The 10,660-nt window shown below is 46.5% G+C and overlaps 1 protein-coding gene across 1 annotated transcript in view; it reads right to left on the reverse strand.

The window, feature by feature from the left end:
• The window catches only part of LOC125916988 (protein HEG homolog 1-like), a 33,188-nt gene extending 22,545 nt beyond the window's left edge, over positions 1–10,643 (reverse strand). Inside the window, exons 1-3 of the mRNA XM_049623253.1 lie at positions 6,731–10,643; positions 1,416–1,458; positions 1,245–1,282 (exon numbers count right to left, since the gene is read on the reverse strand). Coding sequence (XP_049479210.1) covers positions 1,245–1,282; positions 1,416–1,458; positions 6,731–6,749 — 100 coding nt within the window. The 5' untranslated portion in view covers positions 6,750–10,643. The remainder of the gene's footprint in view (positions 1–1,244; positions 1,283–1,415; positions 1,459–6,730) is intronic.
• Between the last annotated feature and the right edge of the window lie 17 nt (positions 10,644–10,660).

A 10,660-nucleotide genomic window follows, 5' to 3' on the forward strand; every position in this document is an offset into this window, starting at 1 on the left:
ACTCTATACATATTGGCTTTAAGCAATGCTTCCCCAGTCTTTCTCTTAGGCTATTTACTGTAACCTCTTGCTAGTTTGCAGTCAGGATAAAGCCAATGCCCAAATCACCAGTAATCATAGATGGATATGTAATTCTAAGTCTCTAGACTCTGGCCTTGCAAAGTGGCTCCGTGCTGGGCACACCAACATAGCTTTATGTCAGTTAAGTATTGAATTTGTTTTACTTTATTATTTTAGTTTATTTATTTATTTATGCTCAAAGAAAGTACAATAATGAAACTTTCTAATAGAAAGCTTTATATGCAAAGAAAATACCAGTGAAGACATAAAATGTCAGGTATACTACTGGGGAACAGGAACTGGGCACTTTTACACATATTAAATAAGGTCGGTCATGTCTACTTTTGGTCTAATAAACTTAGACCAAAGTATAGACTTTGGTCTAACTTAGACTGTTGGTATATTCATCTATAGAATGAGGGACAAAGCTATCCTAAAATAAAGTACTGAATGTTATTATTCCTATTGTATCATATATCCAGAATTTCCTTCAATCATTTCTCAGCTCTCCGGATCACAAAATGTCAGTGAAAGTGATCTTAAATAAGTCGCAACTGCTTTTCTCAAAGAACAGAACCCACCCTCCTTACTGAAGCCTGACCCGATTTTCTCGATCAACTGCTATCTTCTCTTGGACTCTTGCTTCCACCATGGATACTGATTAGAGTTGAAAGTCTCAGGCTGGCCATCAAACACCAGAACAGCGTGGTCCCTTTTTCTTCTGCCAAACTAATCCTCCACTCTGGCTTCCTCTCCTTCTGTCCTCAGCCACACCACACACATGGTCCCTGGAACACCACCAGCCCAGGCTGCCCCAAGACCTTCAAGTTGTTCCCTCTGCCTGGATTCCTTCTCCTTCTCCTTCTGCCAGTTGAAGTCTTCCAAAACGTCCAATTCCATCCCCTCCAAGAAATACTGAGGAAGCTCTTCTATTCTCCTGGGCGTGCTCTGTCCTGCCTCCCACCTCCCACCTAGCTTCTTGTATTAACACTCCACCGTCAGGGCTGGTCAGGAATGTATTCATCTCCTCCACCAGACCTGGAGCCCCTGGAGAGCCCTCCACTTTCCCCACACCTCCCAGCATAGGGGCTGAGAGGAACCAAGGGAAGGGGAAGACATACACCCTGTGCAGGACAACAACATTGGCCCCGCCCACACGAAAATCCAGACCATTGCATACTCACGGTTTCCACAGTTGAGACCACCGAGCCCAAATGGGCAACTGCAAGACAACAAAGAAAAAGAACAAGAATTACTTTCAAAAGTCAAAAGAAGTAATGGGAGGCAATCTACCCAAGTAACTTCTAAATAAGGCCTGTCACAAATGCATCAGAATATATGAGCACAGAGCCTACCTCATACAGGTTTCATTTTCAAGCCTATATCCATCTTCACATGCTGAAAGAGAAAAGGGAAATCCATGAATAAGTCCCAGGACTTCCTTTGTCCTAAACTGACAGTTAGTAGACACCAGTCCCTTTAAGTCTCCAAGAATATTCTAGAACCAGAAGCCTACAAATAGCTTTAGAATTATCTAGTACCTGCCAACTCAACCTTTTATTTTACCACAGAATTTCCTTAACCTTTTAGTGGCTCTCACTTTCCCATCTATAAAAAAAGGGGATAATAACAGCAATAGTAGTATCTACCTTGTAGTTTCTTGGAAGGAATTAAATAAAATAAGGCATGTGAATGGTTTAGCACAGTGCCTGGCACATAGTTATCACCAAATAAATGTTTGTAGTTATAATTATTATCCAACCAATGTAATTATTTTTGGAAGTTTTCTGTGGCCCCTGTGTTACATTCTTCTACATACACACAGACAAATGCTTTGGTTTCTTTAATGTAAGTCAAACCTTTAACCTGCTGCTGCCCTCACTGACCCCTTCCAAGAGGAAGTAGGAGCTGTGACATCCTCTGGGACATGGTCAGGGTGGAGGTCACCCTACCATCTGTGCAGGGGATTCTGGACATATCTAGATGAGTGCTAATCAGCACATCACCCAAGAACATAACTTTGAACCCTCTGGTGCTGCTGCTCATGGACTGAAGGGCTGTGGCCCAGCCATTCCTGGGGATCAGCAGTTTCTGAATTTATTTGATCATGGAACACTACAATAAGCTGACAGAACAGCATGAGCTATAACGCATGCTTGGATGGAAGCAGACAATAAAAAATGGCCTCATAGTCAAATTCATTGCTGCAAGAAGTGATAGGAATTTGATTCGTGAATAATGTACGATATACTGCATAAAAGATGACAGATAAGAAAAGGTACACAGCATACAGCAGCAATCCCTGGACAGACAGCACACACGCTAATGGTAAGATGTGAGTGTCGGCAGCATGCACGGATCAGGGGGTGCATGCCCTGTGGGCTGGGACAGGAGGTCTCTCACAGGCGTCCTGCATCCTCTGTTACGTGTAATAATTAGTGTGTAATAATATTAACTTACGTAGATGTGCCCAATGCTGTTCTTCCTTCTGTTTGTTTAATTTTTAATTTAATTTTTTTATTTTTAGAGAGAGAGACTGTGTGAGCAGGGGAGAGGGGGCAGAGAGAGAGAGAGAGAGAGAAAGAATCTTAGGCAAGTTCCATGCTCAGCGCAGAGCTGGACACGGGGCTTGATCCCATGACCCTGGGATCATGACCTGAGCCGAAATCAAGAGTTGGATGTCAACCGACTGAGCCACCCAGGTGCCCGCTTCCTTCTGTTTTTAATGTTAGATGCTAAATGTTTCTAGCATCTATTTTGTTGTCCTAGATTATCGAGATATCACTAGAGTTTCATAGAATAGTTCAGAAAACACTGCTCTAAATAATCCACAATTCTTTTATAGCAGATCATTAGAGTTGTCACCCTGGACTGTGCTGTTTTGGCTCCACAGAACCACTTTTCCTGAGCTCCATCCTCTTGTAGTAAGGGCTATTATAAAGCAGCAGCCCTGGGAAGGCCCCCAGTATCTACTGCAGGATGTCACGGGCCACACTGCCACAACACCACACAGTAACCTCTTGATGAGGACGCCCCAAAGAAATTTCTCTTGGGCCTTGGGGCCTACAAAGATGGGGATGCTTCTGAACGACTGTACTTTGTTTTATGAACCCTGACTCTCTCTAAAACCGTATTTCTCTCTTTGCCTCAATGTCCAGAAAGCTCAGAACTTGAATGAGTGGCCTACCTTTAGCAAACATGCAGGACTTTACAGCATATCTTTCTGCATATTCACTTTCCTCTAGCTTCAGCAAAGTAGTAGCTTTATTTCCACTTCAACCTAATTTATCTTTTAAATTAAACCTTATTTAGTTTAAGTTTAGGCTTTTTAGTAGGTGCTTCCAATCTTTTTTGCAACAAAGTAGGGCATGATCATATTCCATTTAGGGGAGGAGGAACGAGCCCCTTCACCACATCTTGGGACACCTCTGAGTTCGCTGCTGGCCTTACTCAGGTGGGGCCTTCTTAAGGAACAAGCTGAGAACTCCTGCTTCCCTGGGCACGGAAAGCACCATCCCTGGCAGTCTTCATGCTACAGTGGTTTGTGGGAGCCGGGAAGCCACTCCTGGGTACTCCACGGCTCTTTCTCCAGGGCAGCTCCACGGGGACCGCTGGCCTCCCTGTGACTCATCCCCATCCATCTCAGCACTGAGGCAGGCTGATGTCACAGCAGTCTGTTCTATTCTGAACACTTCTTCCCGGAAATGTTTTTACATCAAATCTACCCACCCAGCCCTCCTCTGCTGGGTGGGAGCTTTCCATCCTGTGGCTGTCATCCTGCCAGACGTAACGTCCATCTGTTGCCCAGGCTGTGAGCTGATGGGTTGGGCTGTTTTCACTCAGCCTCAGAAGTGGCCTGACTTCCTGGTGTAACGATATTTTTTCTTTACTTCGAATGGGCTCCTTTGGTCATTCACCAACGACAGAGTGCCACCGTGGGCCTGGTGCTATTCTAAGGGTTCTTAGAAAGAAAGCTCCAGTGTGCCTTAGGACCCAGCTCGTCATCTCCACACCCTAGTAGGACTGACCCGTGGAGCACTGGAGACAATGGAAATGTGGCAACTGCTAGTGTGTATGCCCAGATTGGGTTTCCCCTATTGACATGGAACATAAGCCAATTCAAGCCTCCTGGCCCTTGATAAAATAAGCAAGTGGTGGAGTCTTCAAGACTCTCTTGTTACCAAGCTCTGGCATTTGTGTTCTATCATATTTGCTACCCTATCATCCGGTTGTTAATTCAACAGACACTTGTTAAACCCCACAATGTGCTAAGCATATGCTAAACACAGTTCTGGCTCTCAAGGCACCTGCTGCCTGGTGAGAGAAAGAGGCCTGCATGGCAGAAGAAAGCTAAGACACCTATGGGAAGGACACCTACTTCAATTTTGTATGATGCTTTGAACGTCTGGTAAAGACACTGTGAAGATATTTCATGGGAGACATTAAGAAGTGCATACATACGTACAACAGAGAACAATAGAGTCCTGCTAATGTACAGATTTAGAAAACACACCTACATACCTCTCTTCCCCATTTATCTGGGGACTGACTTTGGATGTGAAGTGTCCAAAAGGGGACTTTTTTAAAGAAAAAAATGTGTTTATTTATTTTGAGAGAGACAGAGAGAGAGAGCACGAGTGGGGGAAAAGCAGAGAGAGGATCCCAGGCAGGCTCTGAGCTGTCAACACAGAGCCCAAAGCGGCTGGATCTCAGGAACTGGAAGATCATGATTGTAGCTGAAATTAAGTGTCAGTTGGACTGAGCCAGCCATGCTCCCCAGGGACTTATTTTAAATACCCCAGTGCTCCAGCACTAATGGCCAGAAGATGTCACTACAATCCATCAGAACCCGGCCAACGGGGCTGTGCCCAAGGAGCTGCCGAAGCCATTCATCAGAGGCTTTCATCTGACGGATGAAAATCTAAGAGACAAGGATACTGCAGAAACCGAGGCTTTGTGGGGCCTTGGCAAAAAGCCCGAAAGCTGACCAAGTTTTCCTTATGCTGCATCTTAGGTCATTACCTGATAAACATAAGGTTGCTGAAGCCTGTATCCCTGCATTTGGAAAGTCTCTGACGGCCTTGCTATTGCTAATGCTAGTCTGTAAGCGACACGATTAAATTGCTGACTTGGAAACAAAGGCAAGTGGCTGGGGCCAGCGAGAAGCAGAGGTGGCAGGGCTGGCTGTCCTTGAGGCTGTGGGAAACTCCAGAGACTCCACACGCCGGTGCCACCACTCCCGCGCGCTCCACTTCTGCCCACTTTGCCTTCCCTCCTGCCAGCTACACAGCGCCCCAGCACATGGATTTTAGCAGAGGTCACCTTCCCACATGCCACGGGACTCAATGCCCCAGTTTCCAAGAAGGGCCAGGAACACATGGCATGAAACCAGGTAAGAGGGAACTAGGAAGCATCATCTCTTTGTATCACAGGGGCAGACGGACATGTGCTGAAAAGCGCTGCAAGGCCGTCGTGCCTCAGGACTGCTGGCCGGCACACGGGGTCAGCCTCCCCTTCAAAGCCCACCGCAGGGCTTGCGTGTGGAGCAGAGGGGGTGCACTTTCAAAGCCAGTGTGTGTAAACCTAAGTCAGAGGGTCTGAAGCTCAGGACGACAGCACTGCCCCGAATGTATTTTTATCCTCTCCTGATGGAACGAGCCCTCTACTGGGGAAGTCCTGATAGAAATAAATGACAAGGTCACCTTTCCCCAGTATGTGACTTTCACTCAGATTCCAGTACATCTGTCACCAGTGGGTGTTGGCCAAGCAGGAAAACTGTGTCATACACATTCTAATGTGGTACAACGCTTAAAACCACACCGTGGCCTTTATATTGTTAGTTTTCCTGGTGATTACAAATTCTAGCAGTCGTTTGTAAGTCAGGGACACAGTGCTCTGGACTTGAATTAATTTTACTTTAAAGTAGTATTCTTGCCATGCATTTACTGAGCATTTTAGTTCAAACTGAATGGATTTAAGTCTCACCTACAAGGCTAGCAGGATTAGGTTTCTGCCCTCACACCGTTCATGAAACCTTTAAAACTGGAACTCATTAATTCAGCCACATCCTGGGTAAAAAACAAGGGCAAATGCTGATGGCTTTCAAAGTACCTCCATATACATTGCTTTCTTCAATCCCCAGAATATCCAATGAAGCATCAGCATACCCATTTTGCAGAAGAGGAAACCAAGGCGCAGCAAAGCAAAGTGTCTTGCTCAAGATGATACATGATCCATGAGGCAGAGTCGGGCTCTGATTCTCTTGAGCCTCAGCAGTACTTTGTCTACTAGGCCACAGCTGCCTCTAAAAGAGACAGGCCCGACTCCATGCCTGTGTTTCCATTTTCAAAGATTAGCAGACAATAGAATAAAGCTTTGGGAATTAAAACAACAATTTTCCTAACTTCCTCTAAAAAAAAAAAAAAAAAAAAAAGGCACTGCCATAGGCATTCCATTCTCTCTTCTTTTCCTTTGAATTTGATTGGCCAGACCCGTTTGCGCAGGTCAGAGATAATGCTATTATTCTAAGGAGATAACGCATTCAATCCTGCTGTGAGCAAAATAACAAGAACTAGTTACCCCTAGTTTAGAACAGTCACACCTAGAGCAGAGAAAAACATCTTCCCTGTCCCTGCACGGGCCACAGAACCCTCGGGAACCTTGCTGGTACCTCGGCAGGAGTGATCCATCTTGTTGAATTGGAAGTAGCCTGACTTGCACTGGCATAGGGCGACACCATCCAGGTCAGTGCAGATGGAGGTCTCCTTGTCACATTCCGGAGTCTTCCGCTTGCACAAGCTGCCCGCTAAGATGAAAAAACAAAACAGTGAACCAAACAAGACCTCCTCCACTGCAAACCTCAAGATACATCAACTTTCCATTTAAAGAGGCTCTGAGAACAGTTTCTGAAAAGTGCCTGGTACAAGTCTCCTTTCAGGGGCCTGCTTTTAGCTGCCTTGGCCACTCCTTCCCTGTGTCAGCCCCAAGCCTCTGTACTCCAGGTCACACCGCATGCCGTGGGACAGAGGACCCAGACAGAAGAAACAGGGTGCTGTCTCCGACCCCGGCAGCCACCGTAAATACGGCCCTCGGTGCCATGGTGTCTTCTGTGCCTGCGTCCTAACAGACTGCGGGGGAGAGCCAGCACTGAGCCAGGAAACATGATCGTGTCCTTCTTAGGAAGCCGTGAGGCTCAGACCTGTCTCAGCGGAGGCACAGCTCTGTGTCTGCTCTGTGTCTACATGACCTAACGGGAGGCTGTGCACTCCTCTGGCAGGACAGCTTGCTGCCCACAGACCTATTCCAAGGGTCGGTGTGGAAGACAATCTGCTGCCCCGGCACTGTGGTGTCATTATGTTTCCTGTGTCCCCACTACACTGGCCATTTCTTGGGGGTTACTCATCTCCGGGGCTTCAGCACCTTGCACAGGGATGGTCACACACAGTGCTCAATACATGCATGCTGAAGGTGCTTCAGGTCACCAGTCACCAGGCCATCACCACGGGAGACAGAGCTGGGTAGAGGAATGTGTCTTTCTGGCTTGCTACCTCCTTCCCTTTAGGGCCTTATTCTCTACATGTGTATCTACTTGGCTTGTCCAGCTCTGGGCATGTGGGCCATGCTCATTTCATGGATGACAAAGAAGTATCTCCTTGTTATCAAAAAGCACTCATTGTTGGGCATGTGGCCCTCTCTGAGGCTGCACACAGTAGACCCTCTCTGTATACACGAGACACATAATGAGGGCACGTTCACTAAGACATGCCTGACGAAAAGGCACATGTAAATGGGGGCACACAGTAGAACAAAAACGCACAACTAACTGGTTAGTGGACAGTAACTTCTTCACAGCCAGGTATAGAGCAAGGCAGGACTGACATCTGCTCTTGCTGCAGGGAGGTAAGAGCAAGTTCACGACCGGGAGAGCTGCCGAAGGGTGATGTGTACACTGTGCAGTGAGGCCTGGTCTCCCCTTTCCCATCTTAAGGAAGACACCAACCTATTCAGAAACCAGGTACTGGTTCTTACCATGGCAAAACTGCCCCGACCGTGGTGATGTGAGCTGACACCCACACAGGGTCCCCACAGCCGCCTCCTTTTCTGAGTCCCGAGAGGTTGGGACCTAGGGGACAGCCTGGTCACAGGGAGGCGAGCTTAGGACACAGCCTTTAGTTTTCAACACTGCATTTCCTGTCTTTATCATTGGAAGCTGGTGTGCTAAATCAAAACTCAGCTTGTGTGTGCGATAGAATTTCCTTTGTTTATTGTGAAAGTTGGTATTTAAAAGAGAAAAATAAAAAATGGAAAATCTCACCAGACAAACTATAAAGCTGGCATCAGAGAGGTATCAAACGCCCACAATTCGTCGTCTAAACTTTTGGAAAGCTTTGCCAGTCCTCAAGCTTTAATATAAAGGAATACTTCCGGGGTAAAAGGCTGGCGCTAGCCTTGTCCAGTAGCCAGACTGAGTTGCCTGGCCTGATTAGATATTTTCTGGAAGTCAATGTCACATTTTCCTTCCATCCTGCCCATTAATCCAGCCTGCTGACAACTACTACTCGCCCTGCTGAAGCAACCCTTCCCTACAACGAAGCAAAGAAGCCAGGCCTTGCCTCTGCAACAGTGGAGTTGCTATCCTAAAAATCCTTAAAGAACATTCTGCCATAAATCCATCAAATGCAACCACATATAATCCCATTTTCATTTTAAGCCTGGCGATGTGATTTTTCTACATCCACAATTTCCATGGTCTTTCCTGGGCATAACATCCGCCTGACAGACAATGAGAACTTATGTAAATCTACGGCTGAGACACTCCTTGGGGGATTTCCAAAGACTCTAAACCTCTGGAGGCATTAGAGCTGCAGCTCTTTGGAAGTTGAGGAAGTGGACATTTTGCAAACTGCAGGGTGAAAACCTGCCTTTGCAAGGGCAGCTTCCAGAGTAGCCCAGCATACCCATGTGTTGGAAACACCCAAATATCAGAACCTGACAGCTCCTGCCTGTCAAGGCTACCTCTCCAGCACTCAGAAAGGGAGCAAAGAGACAGAGTTGGGTATGTTGGCAAAGCCAGGAGAAGAACTGGGAGGAAAACCAGAGAAGTGAGCCTGTTTTCAGCCAAGAGGCATGGCTGCCTTTGTTTTCGAGGGCTCTGGAAGGAGAGGTACAGAATGGGGACCAGAAGCACATGTAGGGGCAAGAGGCCATGTGAGAAATCCTCTCAGTTTTGCTGTGACCCTAACGCTGCTCTAAGAAAATAAATAAATAAAATCTAAAAAAACAAAACAAAGAATGGGACCTCAGCAAGGAAGCTAGGAAGCTAGGGGCTTTCCCATAGGCCACATCCAAATAAGAGAAAAAAATGGGGTGAGAGTGGGCAGGCCTGCCATGAGCAGGATCTTACAAATCCAAGTATGTGGCCACTTGATTTATAAGACATGAAACACATTTACTGGAGACATAAAACTAACCTGGTACTATGCTGACTATATAGGATGAACTTTTTTTTTTAATGTTTTTATTTATTTTGGGGGGAGAGAGGGAGAGAGAGAGCACACACACACAAGCGGGGGAGGGGCAGAGAGAGAGAGGGAGACACAGAATCCAAAGCAGGCTCCAGGCTCCAGGCTCTGAGCTGTCAGCACAGAGCCTGATGCAGGGCTCGAACTCATGAACCATGAGATCATGATCTAAGCTGAAGTCGGACACTTAACTGACTGAGCTACCCGGGGGGCCCCTAGGACGCACTCTTTAAGTGTTTAGTGAATGAAAAGGTCCTCTTCCTGCTAACTAGAGATGAAAAATTGGGACCCTTGAATCACTGGCAAGAGAAACAAAGAAGAGCTCTTGCCTCAAAGTTTAGAGCACAATATAATGGGGCGTAAACTTTTTAGTTAATTCCCCAATGATGCTAAATGACAGCAACTTCAATTCCAGAAAGTTCAGCTCCTTTCTTCCCCCATATGAATAGCCTTGAAAGGAGCTAAAGCTACAGCATTCACAAGGTTATGCTCCCAGCTCCCCAGCTCTGCCATGCACAGGCCTGTGAGAAGAGCCCTGTGGATCAGTGCTCAGAAAGCCCTGAGCCCCTGGGAATGCCCTGGATCTTCCAGCAGATACAGCCCCAAACCTGCTCCCTACAACTTACATCCAGCGTCTGGACACCAGATGGAGAGGCTCAAAGAGTCTGCATCCTTTGCTAGTCCTAACTGTCCAGCACAGGGAGCTAACCAGAGCTCACTCTGATCACTTACGAGACAACAGCAGGAATAAGCCTCCTTTGTGAGGAAGCAATTTTAATTCTAGCAAAGTTTTCCCAACCCAGAGGCAAAACTTCTTCTCCAAGATCCAAGTCTGCCTTCTGAACTCATTGTCTATAATCCCTCTCTGTATCTACTTCACAGTAGATGTACTGCAGAAGTTTTGACAAAGCAGATAAAGCGAGAACAAGAAAAGGGAAACCAGCGAGTAGTCTGGCCTACATCGTTCCGGTCTTGTTTCTGTGCATTGGTGATTTGCAAACACACGAACAAGATGGGTAATACTGCCCATGCTTTTTTTTTTTTACTTAGTGGACTATCACGATGAAGGTTTGGGGTAT

Source organism: Panthera uncia, unplaced genomic scaffold, assembly GCF_023721935.1.
Source record: "Panthera uncia isolate 11264 unplaced genomic scaffold, Puncia_PCG_1.0 HiC_scaffold_1378, whole genome shotgun sequence".
NCBI classification, from domain to species: domain Eukaryota; kingdom Metazoa; phylum Chordata; class Mammalia; order Carnivora; family Felidae; genus Panthera; species Panthera uncia.